Below are 18,094 nucleotides of genomic sequence, written 5' to 3'. Positions count from 1 at the left end.
ATAAGCTGCATTTCAGCCATTGTATTCAGAAGATACAGCCTGTTGCTGAAATATAGTAGTATTTCTTTCATTAACTACAGAAAAAGAGAGCATGTTTTTACACACTATGGTGTTTTCATACTTACTTAGCTTCATCATGTGTCCAAAGGGAAATAAATTTGTATGTGATCAAAACTATCTTAAATGGTGGAAGTTCAATATCGCTTTAATGTGTTTTTCCAGGTTACTATTCAAAGCTCATAATGCACAATAGGCACAGATCATTTATTTTTACAAATCATCTACAATAAATGAAGGACTTAGTGAAGAAAACATTGTGATCATAGAACATTTCCAGTTGAAAGGGACCTATAAGGATCATGGAGTCCAATTCCCAGCTTAAACTGGTTAAGCAGGACTTTCTCCTCAGGGACCAATGCTGGCTATGACAAATGACTGCATTGTATCTCAAGTGCTTTTCCCTTGCTCACAGAAAAAACTCTTCCATAATTTTACCAGACACTGCAGTGACACTGATTGGCCTGTAATTACCAGAGTCTTCCTTCTTAGTTGTCTTGAAAACTGGGACAACATTTTCCAGCTTCCAGTCAATTGGTACCTTTCCAGACTCCCAAGACCATTGAAAAATAACATGGAGAGGACCCATGGTAACATCAGCCAGCTCTTCCAGTACACTGGGATAAATTCCATCAGGCCCCATTGACTCATGTGCATCCAGCTGAAACAGTAAATCTTGAACAACTTCAGAGTTTATAAAGCCTGCAAGTCACAGGACTACAGGGGTCCCTGAGCCCATCACTGGTGTTAAACTTCCTGTCAAACTGAAGTACTTATTTATATAACCCTAATCAAAGCTGAAGAGCAAAAGAAATACCACATCTACTTACAATGAAACAAACAGAAGTATTCAAATGCCTTGAAAAATCATTCAGCCACCAAAGTAATGGTCAACAAAAAGCCCTGCAAAACATAGCTGCCCAGTTTGGGATTTTTCTAGCAGCAGGAAGTACTGAAGTTGTATCAGTACACTCTCAAGCTCTAACACTGTGCCCACAACCTGGGCTGCATCAAAAGAAGCTTGACCAGAAGCAGCCCATGTCAGGGGAAGCAATTCTGCCCCTCCTTTCTGCTCATGTGACACCTCAACTGGATTACTGCATCCAGCTCTGCAGCCCACAATCTCAGAAGACCATGGACATAGTGAGTTCAAAGGAAGGACACCAAAATGATCAGAGGAATGGAGCTAATCTCCTGTGAGGACAGGCTGTGAGAGTTGGGTTTATTCAGCCTGCAGAAGAGAAGGCTCTGGAGAGACTTTGCAGCACCTTCCAGTATCTGAAAGGAGCCTACAAGAGTGCTGGTAAAGGGACTTTTTACAAAAGCATATAGTGGCAAGACAAAGGGAAATGACTTTAAACTGAAAGAGAGCAGGTTTAGATTAGATACTAGGAAGAAGTTCTTTATCATGACGGACCTGAGGCACAGGAAAAGGTTGGCCAGAGAAGCTGTGGATGCCCCATCCCTGAAGTGTTCAAGGCCAGGTTGGATGGAGGTTTGAGCAACCTGGTCTAGTAGAAAGTGCCCCTGTCCATAGCAGGGGGTTGGAACTAGGCAACCTTTAAGGTATGTTCCAACACCAACTATTCTATGGCTCCTTGACTTAACAGTCCAACCCTTCCATCCTTCTGGAACCTGGAACACTTAGTTTCATGACAGGCATAATGACAACTTAAAAACAATACTTGATCCATGTTTCTTACATGAGAAAAATGTCACAGTCATCCTGTAAAATTTATTTCTTTATTTCATACTCCGTAGAATCATATTTTAGTTTGAATTGGAAAGAACCTTTCAAAGGTCATCCGGTCCAACCCCACTGTAATGAGCAGGGACATCTTGAACAAGACCAGGTTGCTCAGAGCCCTGTCGAACCTGACCTTGAATATTTCCTGGAATGGGGCAAAGTCTGGCTTACATTTCAGATTAAAGTTTAAGAATTCTGCCTTAATAAATACAGAATTTACTAAGTATATGAAATGAAACACATTTTGATTCCTTTATGGATCAGTATACACATGGAAAAGTTGGGAAACGATGCTGCTGCTTTTATTACACCACTTGTTACTTGCTGGAACACAGCAAAGTAATTAAATATTAGGGGGGAAATTCAAGACTCCTCAGGACAACATGCTGAGCAATAAGACTAAGTGACCAACTTTTATTACGGGAGATTGAAAACTATTACCTCCAGAGATTCCTTGCAACCTAGACCTGGCATATTTTATCATACCAATCTGTCCAGGTGCTGTTGGTTGCCTGTCCAAGTGTGCTGGTTTTCTTAGCCCAGAACACCAGAAAGGTATCTTAAGCATCTAGGGTAAATTTAAACCCTTCAAAAGCTGTTGTGGTAGGCCTGAAGAAGTGGTTGAAGGGCTGGGAGAAAACACATCCCTATGTTCATGTGTTGGTTTTGCTTAGCCCAGTTTTTGCTAGAGGATCGGATGGGCTACAAAGATTGCTCTCGTGTGTTCTGTTTGAAGGTTCTGGAAGCTTTTACCATGTCCAGTAGAGCTAATCTCTGATGGCTCTGAAGATGATGGTCACACTGCTGGCCAAGCCTGGGCCAATTAGAGATGTTAGTTACACCTCTGTGATAACATATTTAAGAAGAAATCAAAACAACGTGAGCACACACTTCTTTTTAGCTGGAAGAGGAGGAGGAGGAGGTGAAAATATGTGAGGGAAAACAACATGAAGACACCAAGGTCAGTGGAGAAAGTGGGGGAGGAGGTACTCCAGGCACCGGAGCTGAAAACCCTCTGCTAGCTGTGGTGAAGACCATGGTGGGAGCAGGAAGTCCCCCTGCAGCCCATGGAGTCCACAGGCGTGCAGAGATCCACCCACAGCCCGTGGGGAGGTGCCCAAGCCACAGTGGGTGGATGCCTGGAAGAAGCTGTGATCCAGTGGGAGTCCCAGTAGAGAGAAAGGCCTTGCTCCTGAGATGGAACAGCCTGGTCTTGGCTTGGAGGTCTGCACCCTGTGGACGAGGACTGATATTGCAGCAGATTTGGGCAGGCTGCTGCTCATGAGATATGGACCCATGCCAAAGAAGTTCATGGAGGACTGTCTTCTTTGGGAGGGACCCCATGGCTAAGTAAAGGACTCCTCTCCCTGAGCAGTGGAAGAAATTTCAGTGATGGACTGACCAAAGAAAAAACCCCATTACCCTGGCCCCACCCTTGTGCTATTGGCGAAAAGGAGGGAGGGAGACAAGCAATGGTGTCTCAAGAGGGAGGGGGATAAGCGAAGAAACGGTGTCTCAAGAGCTTATTTTTACTTCTCATTTATCCTCTGACTCTGTTTAGGTTAATAAATCACTTTGCAACTTTTAAGTTGTCAGCCTGTTTTTCTCTTAGTGTATCTTCCCACCGGTTCCTTATCTCAATGCTTGAGTCCTGTGTGTGTGTGTTAGTTTAGTTACTTAGCTGCAGCAGGGGAGAGCAGAGAGAGCAGGTATCATAGGTGCCTGGCATTTGGCCAGGGTCAAACCTTGACACCAAGAGCTACTGGTGGCTTAAGGACTTGCGTATGGATGAGTAACTTACAGCCTGCAGGGGACTGACAGGTCATTCACAAGACAGGTAGTCAGTAATTCTGTCTTTTGAAGGGTATAACTCTTAACGTTAATTACTCACAATTGTATTGTGAGGACTGCAATAACCTCCCACCATCAGTGAATGGATAATCCCGTATCATGTTGTCTCACCACATTTGAAAAACACAACCATGTCAACTGTTTTTACTTCATAGTTAAACTGAACTTTACTTCACAGATCCATCGTATTGACTCCTCATTGACATTTATATATGATACTGTGAAATTCAACAAATGCCACTCTACAACAACCCTTTCTGTTTCTACCCCAGTTGATCTATTTCATGCCTTGCAGTCACAGCAGCACTGAGAGACAAAGCAAATCACTGTGACCTCTCTTAAAGGGAAGAATTTGTGTTGAAGAAATTTATTCACTAGCTTCCCCACAGCAGAGTTCATGTTCAATTTTTCAGGCAAAAATAATTTAATAATTGAATGGCACCACAGCAAGCACCGCTTGAGCTGGGTGCCTCCAGAGAGATCTAGAACAAAGAAATCCCTTTGGCTTTAATACCTTTACAACTTATGAACTCATTCTCTAAATGCTCTTTAGGCACCCTGCATATGCCTTTTGGTCCCATGTGATTTCTGATCTGGGGCCTACTAGTTCTTTATAGGATTCTTTATCTGTAGCTGGTTTTATCCAGATCACAGCTTCTGTTGACAGTTGTAGTTTCTTAATCTTTCAGTTTCCATTTATCTTAGAGGATTCCTTCATAAAATAAAGTAACAATTCAAATTTAGTTCAGCTTTTCAAGGTGAAAGTTTGCAGTTTGCGGCCTAAGCTTCAGCAATAACTAGCTTAAAAATAATCAGAATAGAGTCAAAAACATTCATCTAATTAAACTTGTTTTCAACAGCTGACTAGAGATAAGTACTCAAACGAAGTTCTCTCTTGAATTTATTTCCTCATATGGATGGTGACAGGTTAAAACTTCCAAAAGACGCCAGGTATGGATGGTCAATTTGGTTTCCTGCAGACTTCTGTGTTTTTCTACTGTGTTTAGATCTGAGCAATGCACCCACCTAACCACAGGGCTAATAAAGATTTGACTCAAGCCAAGTTTGGAAGAAACAAAGTTCTGTAATTGGTGTGCAAACATGACCACGAGTCAATCATCTTACTTGTATAAAGACTGCACACCCCAGGGCACCTTGAGCTCTCTCACACAGCAATGGGCTACACACCAGGACCTCCCCTTGAGCAGGGACACCTCTCAGGGTTACTCCCAGAAGCTGAGAGATTCCTTGCCACAACAGATTTTCAGTGATTGATGCTAAACTTTGAAATCTTAGCTAAGTGATGGAAAGGTTTGATTGTGCTCATATAGTCCTTTAGACATAAATCACTGACGAAGTCTGAGACTGGATCCACACATACCTACACCCTCTCTCAGGAAAGAGTCCAGAATGCAACGGGGCCCTTTCTGAACCTCATGACTAAACATGAGGGTCTTCCTATCAGGTTTTTCTGACCATGTCCTCTAGGCAGTAATCAAATGTACCTCACCATTGAAACTTATTAAACCACTTAACTACCAAACTTTGCATTTTCTATGCAACTTTATTAAAATGGTGATTTGTATTAATTAACTTATAGCTCTTCCTCTCTCATGAGTGAATTCTGTTGCTCCATCGCATGGCATTGCAAATACTCAAATATGAGTACTCCCTAACAGCACTACCTGATTTGTCATAAAAAATAAGAGTGCATTTTAAGAACACAGTATTTAAATGTTTATAAATTGTATTGACAGAAAATAATCAGCCACACATTTTGCTAATCTTGCACTAGATCTTCACTATCAAAAGCAGTCACCGAAAAATGCTGTTACAGTATGAGTTTACAATCCCATTTCTTGTATTGCTCCCCACAATGGGAAAGCACAAGATATATTGAAACTATACAAATTAGAGGCAAAACACAACTGTTGTCTCTTTGACATAAATTTTTCCTTTTACTACTGCACCACTACTCAAAGCCTGTGGACTGGTATTTAAACACACCATTTTCCTGATTCTGAGCAGCACTTTTATAAAGTGAAAAGGAAATCAAAAGCAATACCCTGGGGAAATGTGCTACATTTATAAGCTTCAATGCCAGTGAAATGAAGAAAACCGTAAGGACAGAACTAAACAGCGAAAAAACTCAATTCCGTTTTGGTCCCTCTTAGAGGGCCACTCTTCTTTAACAAGTCAAAGTTCTCTTATATCAACTTTGCCAATGCATCCTCCAAATACTTAATGGGACTTTCTTACACATCTTCCACTACCTGTAGCTAGCCCATTATACATTTTATATCATCGGTCCCAACTGTGAAAATAAAACCTCACCAATTGAAGAAGATTAACAGCATGATTGAGAAATAAGCGTGCTTACTGCTCTTGAATCAGAGAATGGATTGTACTCATCAAGCCCCGGAGGAACATTTCTTGTCACTTGTGTAACAGAAGGATCCTAGAAGAGAAAACAGTTGTGTAAATCTATGCATGTGTATATAGTCAGAAAGTTGACGCCCATATCATTATATCACATAAAACTCAGATTTTCTTTCAAAGTAAAAAAGGTCTGTTTTCACTAAAAAAGTCTGTAAACATTCACCTCTTTATCTCCAAAATCACATAATTTCATTCTGAGCTTCTTATAAACCTAGATTAACACAGTATAACAGAAAGCCCATCTGTCATACATTTGATTTATAAGGAAGAAAGCTGTCATCAGAGAAGGGGAAAAAAACTCTATCATACTATGTTGGGCACTGAACTCCATACCTACCCACTCAAAAAACACAACAGAAGAGCTTTCTGTAACTCTTGGATTTCCCTACCCAGAAGTACATTCAAGCCCATCAGGAACAGACAAAGCATTTCAAAAATGAAGCTGAAGAAACAGAGTTCCATAACGCCAAAAGCACTTCTGGTTCAGCTTCCACCTGAACTAGTAAAATTAAGGAAAAAAGTGTAATTTTCTCTTTCTCAATTAACTATACAGCAAGAAAGACTCCTTGAGATTTAGCTTGAGAAAACGATTTCAGGAACAAAACATTTCTCTGTGCAAGACACAGACAGGCTTTGTTCTGCAGAAGAGCAGAAGTGCCCACCACAATGGATCACACCAACTTAGTTTGAAAAAACCCTGTATTTATTCCACGTGATGCCTGGTTCCACCATTTTGTTTCTGTGCCTTAAAGTTTTTGCACCTTCAGAATATGACAATGGATAAAAGTAAGGCTTTCTTGAAAATTATTAAATCCATTTATTCAATACTGTTAGTTACATTTATGCTTATGTAGACTAAGAAATGTGCAATATTTAATATGTCCATGAAACGCAAAAGAGAGCAATAAATATATATTTATGTATTTTATAACTGTTAAGTTAATATGTAGGTATTTTCTTATTTCCGACAGTCTAGTTCAATATTAGAAAGCAAACTGGAGTCGATAAAGACTGAGAAGAAAGTAAGAATATACATTTACATATATTTTACATTCACATCTCTTTTAAAGACAGATAGATTTAAAACCTGTGCATGGGATGCAAAGAATAACAGGAAGGGCTTCTACAGTTATGTTAAGAAGAACAGGAAGGCCAAAGAAGGTGTAATCCCTGATAATGCTGCTGGTAAGAATGGGAAACTGGTAACAATGAAGGAAGAGAAGGCTGAGATACTCAACATTTTTGCCTTTGTCTTCACATGCAGCCTCTCTTCCCACACCTCTGAAGTGGCTGGATGACAGGAGGAGAACTGCGAGAACAAAGTACTACCCACTGTAAGAGAAGATGAGGTTCATAACCACCTGAGGAACCTAAATTTATGTAAGTCTATGGGACCCAAGGAGATGCATCCCAGAATCCTACGCAAATTGGCCTGATGTAGCTGCCAAGCCACTCTCCATGACATCTGAAAAGTCACGGCCCTCAGGACAAGTCCTAGATAACTGGAAAAGGGGAAATATGGTACCCATCTTTAAGAAGGGAAGAAGGGAGGATCCTAGGGACTACTGACCTGCCAGCCTCACCTTTGTGCCTGGGAAGATGATGAAACAGATCCTCATAAAGGCTTTGCTAAGGCACATGGAGGACAGGGAGGTGATTTGGGACATCAGTGGCAACTGTATTGGGACCAGTTTTATTTAATATCTTCGTTAATGATACAGACCAATCGAGTGCACCCTCAGCAAATCTGCAGAAGACCCAAAGTTGAGTGATGCAGTTGACACAGCTGAAGAATGGGATGCCATCAGCAGGAACCCGGACAAGCTCCAAGAGAGGGGCCATTGGAATCCTACAAGATTTAACAAGACCAAGTGCCAAATACTGCACCTGGTATTTGTTGTTCAGAACAACCCTGGTATCAACACAGGCTGGGGATGAACAGATCAGAGCAGCCCTGCCAAGGACCCGGGGGTGCTGGGAGTGAGAGGCTGGACATGGTCCAGCCATGAGCACTCACAGCCCAGAAAGCCAATCCTGTCGTGGGCTGCGTCCAAAGCAGCGTGGGCTGCAGGGCAAGAGAGGGGATTCTGCCCCTCTGCTCTGCTCTGGTGAGACCCCACCTGCAGTGCTGTGTCCAGCTCTGGGGTTCCTGCACCGGAAGGACAGGGACCTGCTGGAGTGAGTCCAGAGAAGACGAAGAAGATGATCAGATGGATGGAGCTCATCTCCTATGAAGACAGGCTGAGAGAATTGGATTTGCTCAGTTTGAAAAAGAGAAGGCTTAGGGGTGACCTAATTGTGGCCTTCCAGTACCTGAGGGGGCCTACAAGAAAGGTGGAAAGGGACTTTTTGCAAGAGCATGCAGTGACAGGACAGGGATGGATGGAATCAAACTGAAAGAGAGCAAGTTTAGATTAGATATAAGAAATAAATTCTCTACTGTGAGGGTGATAAGATACTGGAAAAGGAAGCTGTGGATGCCTCATCGCTGGCAGGGGTCAAGGCCAGGCTGGATGGAGCATGGGGCAACCTGGTCTAGTGGCAGGTGTCCTCTACAGGGAGGTTGGAACTAGACAATCTTTACGGTCCCTACCAACCAAAGCACCTCTATGGCTCTATTAAATATATATCAAATTTTTTAAAAATACAGTAAGTGACTTAATCTACACTTAAGTAAATGTAGAAATTATTAAGCTAAAAAAAATTAAAGTAAAGTCTACTTTCTTAGAATCAGTATCTATTATGGCATCAGCTTAGTCTTGTTAGCAGGAACTTTATCTGCAGATGTATGCAGAGGACTTTCTTAATGGCTGCAGTCAACTTATTTACAGCTAGAAAAAAAAAACAGGACAGAACACATATCAGCTCTAAAATCCTAAGAGATAGAGGAAATGAGAACAAGTCTGTTTTCTACAATACCTATAGCCACAAAATTATTCGTAGGAGTCAATTAAAAATGTTCACTATAGAAAAGCTTTAGAAGAATCATTACCACAAAAATTAAAAAATTATACGTTGCATATTTTAAACTAATTCATGTACGTAAGCATGCTTAAAACACCCTTCTGGTCAGAAACCACTTTTCATTAAAGCATATATTTAGTTGCAAAGCAGTATTTTAATGGTCACTGAACAAGAATCACCCTTGCTAAAAATGCATACAAAACAATGTTAAATGCAACTGAACATCAGCTTTCTTATATTTGACTTATACAGTAATTAGTAATTGACTTATACAGTAATAAAGCCATCCTGATAACAGTCTCTCTGCCAAGTCTTTCACAGTTACCATCCTGGACTCGAATACATTGTTACAAATAAAATATCATTACTTCTTGTATAAACTGGTCAACTAATTCATTGTTACCATGTCCTCCGATGAAATAAGTATCACGAAATACCGTGCAGATGAACAAAAAATAGGGAAACGTGTGTGGCAAGCACATTTCTTGTAAAAATTCAACAAGAAATTATTGAAATACTGAATAAAAAAAGAACACAAAAAATAAGGGAGTAATTAAATATAACATTTGAAATCACATTAGTTTACTAGACTCATCAGCACAAAATCAAAAAAATGAAGTTAAAACAAAGTTAATACAAAAAAATTTCATAAGCCAATATACAGAACAGTAGAAGGCTGTATACAGCAGAAAACTTTTATCTTATTGTGGTGCATCTACTGCAGCCAGCAGCAAAGCCCCAGGACTGGTTGCTCACTCACTGCTCTCTGCAGTGGGATGAAGGAGAAAACCAAAGAAGCAAAAACAAAAGTTGGGATTGTTAAGAAAAAAGGCATCTTAAAGGGGGTGGGGGGAGGAGAGAGAAAGGTAGAGGCAAAACAAAAAGACAGCAAAACCCCACAAGTCATGCAAAGGCAATTGCTCACCACCTCCCACCAACAGATGCCCATTCAGCTTCTGAGCAATTGCTGCTTGGAACAGACCCCCACCATTACCAGCATCACCAGGCGTTGCTGCCAAGCAGGACATTAATCACCATACAAGATCCCTCTGGTAAGCTGTGTCCCCTCCCAGCCTCCTGCCCAAGTCTATTCCCTGAGGGAAGCAAGAGTGTGAAACAAAGCTGGTCTTGGTGCTGTGTGAGCACTGTTCAGCAACAGCTGAAGCAGTGGTGCCTTCCCAGCACTGGTTTTGGTCACAAATCTGAAAACACAGTGGGATAGGGTCTGCTATGAAAAAAAATTAAATCCATCCTAGTCAGACCTAGTACACTTATTCTAGCCTTTACATGTAAATGTGAATTAGCAGAGCATAAACTACTTTGTTAATGCCTTCAGTATGATACCCCTTTCTCCCACTTTCACACAAAATGCTGAAAGAGAGACCCATGTGGAACTTGTGATCGCTAACCACCAGCCACACAGTGAAACAGTAGGGCTAATTATTATTACTTTAATAGCACCTAGCATTTTAGGTTGAAGTAACTGCTTTAAAAGTGTATTTCAACACCAAACTTGTGTTTGAAGAGTGCTCTACTAACCAAATAACTCAGCCCAATTGTACTTGCAGACCATAAATTCGGTTATTTGAATAACCATAGTTCTCAGACTCATGAGACAGCCACTGAACAGCAGCCATTTCCAAAAAGCAAGAAACAGTGTACAAGTCAAAGTCAGAAGAGCAATCTGTATTCAGATATACAATATACAAACAATAATAAATATCTGTTGAAAGAAAGATTTCTTTTCTCAAAGTATTTTAGAGAACACCAGGGTCTAAAAGCTCCTCAGATCTCTTCGTACGTCCACTCTGACATTCTAACATTGACAAATGAAAGGAAGTACATGCTGAGACAACTAAGTGTATGAGAACAACAGTCTTAGCACTCAGAAATAAGTTGAACACTTAAATACACACAGTAATTAGAGCAAGAAGCCCTCTATCAAAAGTCCATTCCCATTTTCAATTAACAACTGCTACACCTCTGCCAATATCACTACTGTTTGCTAAAGCAGCAGCTGCTCTAAAAGAAACCTGAACGATCCAGAGGACATTCAATAACAGCTGTATTTAAGTAAAATTTCTTCACCTAGCAAAGAAAGAAAATTACATTTGTACTGAAATACACAAATTGTACTCCACCACTGCAAGTTGCATTCAAATTCTGCATTCAGAGAACTTGAATTACACAGTCTGGACTTCAACAGAAGTTTGTGATGAAGACTCCAGGAAAAGTATACTAGTCATCACAGGAAAAGAGGAATCTCACAGCTGAAGGTGGCCTTGAAATTCGTATCTCTCCTATAACTCATTCAATTGATAGAACTACCCTCAGCTCTTCACAGCCAGAGTGCCCAGGTGAAGATGCTATACTAATTGTTCTGAACACCTACAATGCATCAAATGACTGATGCCAACAGGAGCTACATTTCATATTTCAAAACACCACTTACAGTATTTCTGAAGAGATTAGACCTTACATCCCACAAAACACAAACAATTGTTTTGAATCATTCACCTTACACTCACTGCATCTCATTTTAAAAATGGAACAAATGCCAACTCATCTAAATACCATGATGAAAACTCATACTCACTGCTGCAGAATAAAAAAAAGTTGAATTTAGAAAATTTTCAGTGTTTGAATAATGAATACAAACAATAAATGTTGCACAGGACCACATACTCAGAGAAGAAGTGGCATTTAAATGAATGCTATCAAATTTCTATGTTGCATGACATGCATATTCTAGTGGTTAAAAGCAGTAAAAACTAATATTCCACAGGAATAGATGAATCTATGTTGTAATAATTTATTTCTCATATCTGATATTCCACCCAACCTTATCTCACCCAAACTCCTGCCAGTTCAAACCCAGAACTTCTGATCTTTTCATTTAACTATTAGTCATACAACCACAGAACAGAATTAAAAACAGACTATTTTTCATATCCAGCTATTGTAGCTATTGGTGCATTTAAGTCACACACAGTCATTTCACATGACATTTTCAAGATCTGAATTAGTTTAGAAGACTGAAGTTTTAAGAAAGTAGCACAACATAATTTAGCCATTTTTGATCTAATCTTTCATTTTATCTGCTTCTTGCAGTCTCTCCTATAATGTCAATCTCAAAAGCAAATATTAATACACTTTTATTAATCCCAACAAGACAGGTACAAGCAGCAACCTGGTTTTTACACCAAAGTGTTGGTTTTGCTTGACCTGGTTTTTGGTAGCAGGGGGCCACAAGGATGACTTCTGTGAGCTGTTCGAAGCTTCCACCATGTCCAGCAGAGCCAATCCCTGATGGCTCTGAAAATGGACATGCTGATGGCCAAAGCTGGGCCAATTAGAGAGGTTGGTTACGCCTCTGTGATAACATATTCAAGAAGAAATCAAAACAAAGTGCACATGCAGTTTTTTTCCCTAGCCAGAGAAAAGGAGGACTTGAGAACAAGTGAGGGAAAGAACATGGAGACACCAAGGTCAGTGAAGAAGGAGGGGCAGGAGGTGCTCCAGGCACCAGAGCTGAGTTTCCTCTGCAGGCCATGGTGAAGACCATGGTGGAGCAGCTGTGCCCCTGCAGCCCATGGGGTCCATGGGGGATGCAGAGATCCACTCACAGCCCAGGAGGGAAGTGTCCATGCTGGAGCAGGTGCATGCCTGGAGGAGTCTGTGTTCCAGTGGGAGACTCAGTGGAGAGTGGGAGCCCCTGATTCCGAGCTGGAGCAGCCTGTCCTTGGAGGATTGCACCCTGTGAACAAGTGAACACTGCAGCAGTTTTGGGAGGACTGTCTGCCATGGGAGGAGCTCACATTGTAGTGGTTTTGGGCGAACTGCTGCTTGTGAGATGGACCCACAGAGTTCATGGAGAACTGTCTGCTGTGGGAAGGACCCCATGGTGCAGCAAGGGAAGGACTCCTCTCTCCACGAGCAGTGGAGGAAGATCTCAGTGATGAACTGGCCAAAATCCCCATGCTCTGTCCCCATGTACTGCTGGTGGGAAGCACGGAGTAGTTGGGGGAAGAACTGGTGTCTTTAAGGGCTTATTTTACGTATCATTATCCTCCTCTGTCTTTGTTAGTAATAAATTCACTTTTTAACTCTAAGTTGAGCCTGTTCTGCCCTTGGAGTGCTTCTTCCCGGTCCCTATCTTAACTCATGACCACTTCGTTGAATTTTTTCCTCTCCTTTGCCCAGCTGTGGTAGGGGAGAGAGAGTGAGCAGCAGCTGTCGTGGGAGCCTGGCATTTGGCCAGCGTCCAAACCACAGCAGCCACGAACGGAAAAGTCAGGAAAAACACCCCAACAAACACTAGCAAAACAAACTCAGAAAAAACAGCACATTTATATTTCACATTGGCAAGATCACCTACAGAACTATTAAAAACATCATCCGTGCCAAGCTAACAAGCTATGTTCACATTATTCAGACACAGATAAAATTAAGTGAATACCAAGTTATCATAGAAGGTGTACAAACAATTACTACAAAAGCAAATGTTTATAACGATGTAGAATAATCCATTCTATGTGAGCTTTATCAGCCTTTTAAAAAACAAAATTGAAGGGACTAGACTTCTGTCATTGAGGAAACCAAAACTAGTCATCAGCTGCCAGTTTCACTAACACAGAAGACACTAACAAAATCAAAAACTGAAGAAGTACATACACCTGTAACAATGGTTGGTACTACTGTTCACTGGATATGGACCCACAATTGTTCACCATCAGCAAAACACTTTGAAAACACACATAACCTAGTAATAATCTGAAAAACACCATCAGCTAAGTTTACATTGTTACTTGTGATTTTGATTTGTTTTAAGTGAAGAGAATATAGAGAACTAGGAATCATCCCCTCCAAACTGCCATTCAAATTGCTGAAAAAACTTTTCACTTTGAGGGATACCCACTCTTCTACCAAAAATAAAGAAGTGTTTGTCATATGCATAAACAAATTTTTGTGGAATGAATGCCAAAAAAAACCCTAATTTGTGTTGCCTTCTTTTTTTTCTCCTATGTGGAATTAAACAAATCACATCAGTGCTCTGCATAGAACATTTTTTCAGTTTAGTCCCAGGGACCAGCAGGGAAATAAAAGCAGTATTTTATTGCAGAGGTCGAGAAATGTCGTTTAGAAACAATAAACACTGATTTGGATACAGACTACTACGCTTTTACAACATCAGCAATTGAAAACTGCTTCAAACAAAAATAACCTAAGCTAAACAGAACCAAAAGAATAGTTGGAAAAAGGAACAGGGAAAAATACATAAAATACATTTACAAGGAAAAGAACAGGAGGCACAAAGATAACTACTAAAGAACTGGATTAATATTAACTGGTTTATGCTTAATATTAATTATGCTTAATATTAACTGGTAAATGCTTAAATGTGACAATTTTTCTTTTTTTTCCTTTTCTTTTCTTTTTTTTTATTTTCATGGAATTCATAGGACAGTGCCAAAAATCTGAGTAAGCAGACAGAAGTATGTCCCGGGTTAATGATGAAACTCTCTCTCCTCCGAGAGCGAAGGGCCCCGACACCCCCTCCCCCACCCACAACAGAACCTCTTAGATGGAAGTGAAGAAAAAACTATTTATTTAACAAAACCACGCAGAGTGCCCTACAAGGCACAGGGGAAGGGGAAAAAACAAGGTGAAAGGCAGTTATTCAACCTGATTAAAAAGTCCTTTTCTCAGACGCAGTCCCTCTCCTCCTCGCCCCCCACCCGGGGCCGGGTGGAGCTCCCTGGAGAGCTCTGCTGTCCTCTGGCCCTCCTGGGTCTCCGGGTGGCAAAGCAGATCGAAGAGAAGGGGTCCGAACGAGGAAAAAAGAAGAAGAATGGAAAAAAAACGGGAACAGAGCTCACTCCGACCCCCGTCCAGCACGCAGTCTCTGCCGGGCGACGAATCCTCCCCCGGAGCGAGGCTTGGAGAAAATGTTTTCAAAACAACCCGCGTTTCTCTCTGAGGCTGGGTGCAGTTAAAGAGACAGGACCACACATTTTTACACATTTTTTCTTTCTTGGGCATATAAGCCAACGATAGGGGATAAAGGATTATCATATCATCAATCCAAGACAAAGTATATCTCATTAACCCTAGGAAAAAAGGATTAAAGATATAGACTATGAACATCAAAATGGATTTTAACAGAAGAATTTAACAGAAGAATTGTTTGTAGTGAATGAAATAAAAATAAGAAAACATGGAAAACACTTAATCAGTTACACATCTCCTTAATTACAGCTAAGGGAAGAAGAATCCGCGGAAAAAAGACCGCAGAAATCTCAATTTTTTACACCTTAGCTCTATGTTAAGAATGATGTCTCAACACCTAGAACAGTTGGAAACCAAAAAAACAGCTCTCATCACACAAGTTCTTAAAAGACAGTATCTTTATACTAATTCACTGTATCAATCCTATAACCTCCCTCATCAGTCACTGGCTACACCTCAGCTCTGCCACCCTGCAATTTTTCTCTTTTATTTCAAGATTCCCACATGTAAGTTTATCCAACCTACTGCTTTAACAGTCCATGGGACATCAACTAGTCTTCACTTTGAAACTTCTTTGGCATTTACTGCTTCATAACCCCGCTTTAAGCTAGCTATACACTTTTTTCTGTTGCATTTTGTCCTTGGAAGGAAGCTCCCAGAAAGCAAAAGAGGCACACCTCAACTACTCCCTACTACTCTATATGCTCAGCAAAGATGTTAAAAAGGTCTGACTGTATTACAGAAGCCAGAGGTCTACCAAGACTGAATCCAGACTGGTGAATCCACACTGGAGAAAATCAAGAGATTAGCTCCACAAATCTAGCAAAGTCAATCCTGATCAGCCAGGATTTCTTATCCCTACCACTCCTAATGAAAGGCTTTGCTTTGCTACATGAATAGGATAATTTTTTTTCTATTTCAAGTTCTCAATTGATTACTGTAACTTATTCCCTATACCCACTTCAGATTAGCTTTTTTCTAAATAGGGGCAAAATTAATCGCACACTTTTAAGTAAGAGTTCATCCTGAGGTTTTGTGGATTTTGATTTTGGGGGTGGGAGGAGGTTATAGGAACAGTAACAGCTGTAATTCCTGCTCTCTGTAGATTACTTCCTAAGATGACACCACTGAGTCAGCAAATAAAGCAAAAATGCAACACAAAATGCATGAAGCAGTTTGTTTGTCTGACTCTTTTGACTTCTTAACCAAAGAGAAAATTATCCACCCTACTTTTCATAAATAGGTTCTAGAGTGTTTCTTAGTCCCATAACACTGCCAGATTAAGCCTCTGAAATTGCAATTCACACATGTTGAATAAACATTTGGTATAAATTCAATAATGTAGAATATATTATAGAATATATAGGACCCATAATAATAAAAATTACTTCTGGACTTATAATAATAAAAATAATAAAAGGTATCAGAATAGCCACATAAGAGTTCTTTCATAATTCCAAGTTTTTCAACTTTAACATATTGATCACTTATCAGCCATTTCCCATCCCCCTCATGAAATGATGTTCAAATAGTTTTCATTCCTACTCTGCCAGAACACAATTATTAAATAGGATAATGCAAAAGTAGCCCACTGGGACTTCTTATATTTGGCTTTCAAATAGTGCCTGTTATATGTCACATTCATCACATGAAAGCAGAGCTGTGAAGCATTCTGAGCTACTGAGCAAGGCAAGGTCTTTACCTCTGAAACCTAAAAGAACTTCAGAGGCTGACAAAGCCAAATTTTTCCTAAAGTCTGCGCCAGCCTCATCTTGCAGTGGAGTACTGGATGCCTAAACTATCACCTCCATCTCACTGCTGTTCTCAAATCATTCTCCTTTCCCTGCCCTGATGTGTGTTACGTTCCTCCTTGTAATGTTAAATCTCAGTATATCGTGCAATAATAACACTATGCAATGGGGGGAAAAATGCAGCTGTAACGGATACTGAATAACTATTAAAACACTTCACAGTTTCAACAGGTTACAGTGCAGTTACAGCACTGGTGAAGTGTACTCTTGAAAGCCAACTACCACGTAGGACAGCTAAATGACAATCCACTACCACAATGTTCAGCACTAAATTATGCAAGATTTAGGGGAATTCATAATTTTTGAAGACATGAAGGGAAACCAGCTAGTAAAAGTCAGAAAAAAAAAAAGTATTTTATGTCCTTTACTAATTTAAAGAGAGACAACTTAAATCAGCATGTTTTATAGTCAGATAAAAGAATTAAAACTCAGTTATGCATATAGGCATGTGGTAAAATTTCTTAATTCTAAAGCAGCAGAAATATTTCAGGCAATAAGGGTCCCAATCCTTAAAAATATCGGGAGTTTTCTTTCTTCCTGAAAGTTTCTATCACTTTAGCTTCAGTGAAGCAGTTTATACCAGCAATCGAGGTATAAACTGTATAGATTCTGCTGCCACAGAAGGTAGCAGTCATTTGCACATCTGCTTTGAATACCAAACCTCCAGGTTGTATTTCCTTCCAAATCAGACAGAAGATTAATTTGTGCTCATTTGAGTCAAGATTAACTGTAATATCCAACTTATAACTGAAATTACTTCTGTACTTAGCTCTAGTGACTCAAGTAATCCTGTGACCTCAGTGGGAGCAATTCAGTGCCATTTTTAGGTACCTTAGAGCATCTCAGCCATCCAAACAAGAATGTCACTCATGAGAGAACTACGCAAGATCTGTGTCGTTTTGGAGCAACAACTGAAAAGTAACCACAGTTTGGATACCTAATCCTAGTCAAAGAAACCACTCAAATACTTAAAATTACATACATTTAAGGTTTTCTCTGATTGTGCCTGCCCACACTAAAACTGATCAAGAAAAAAAAAATCTTATCACATACTGGTTTTGCTTTTTCCTGAAAGTCACCATTCACATTTGAACAGAAATTTATCTTAATTTTCAGGCCTTTCATAATTTCTATAGCGTCAAATACATGCATCTGCTCAGAGCTACACACATCAGATGAATTGACCCAATAGAATTCATCACACAATTCAGTCTTT

At 40.2% G+C, this 18,094-nt stretch overlaps 1 protein-coding gene across 2 annotated transcripts in view; it reads right to left on the bottom strand.

Annotated features, from left to right (window-relative positions):
* SCAMP1 (secretory carrier membrane protein 1) overlaps window positions 1-18,094 on the bottom strand; it is a 41,413-nt gene that overhangs the window by 19,457 nt on the left and 3,862 nt on the right. The window contains exon 3 of one of the 2 annotated variants that reach the window (XM_085042976.1): window positions 6,036-6,113. The exons of the other annotated variant lie outside the window; for it this stretch is intronic. Within the exon in view, the coding sequence (XP_084899102.1) occupies window positions 6,036-6,113 (78 nt within the window). The remainder of the gene's footprint in view (window positions 1-6,035; window positions 6,114-18,094) is intronic. 2 annotated transcript variants of the gene reach the window in all.

This window comes from Lichenostomus cassidix, chromosome Z (genome assembly GCF_008360975.1).
Source record: "Lichenostomus cassidix isolate B80296 chromosome Z, HeHo_3.0, whole genome shotgun sequence".
In the NCBI taxonomy this organism is placed as follows: Eukaryota; Metazoa; Chordata; class Aves; order Passeriformes; family Meliphagidae; genus Lichenostomus; species Lichenostomus cassidix.
The sequence above is the reverse complement of the archived record's forward strand: the minus strand, read 5'-3'. Positions and strand labels throughout refer to the sequence as shown.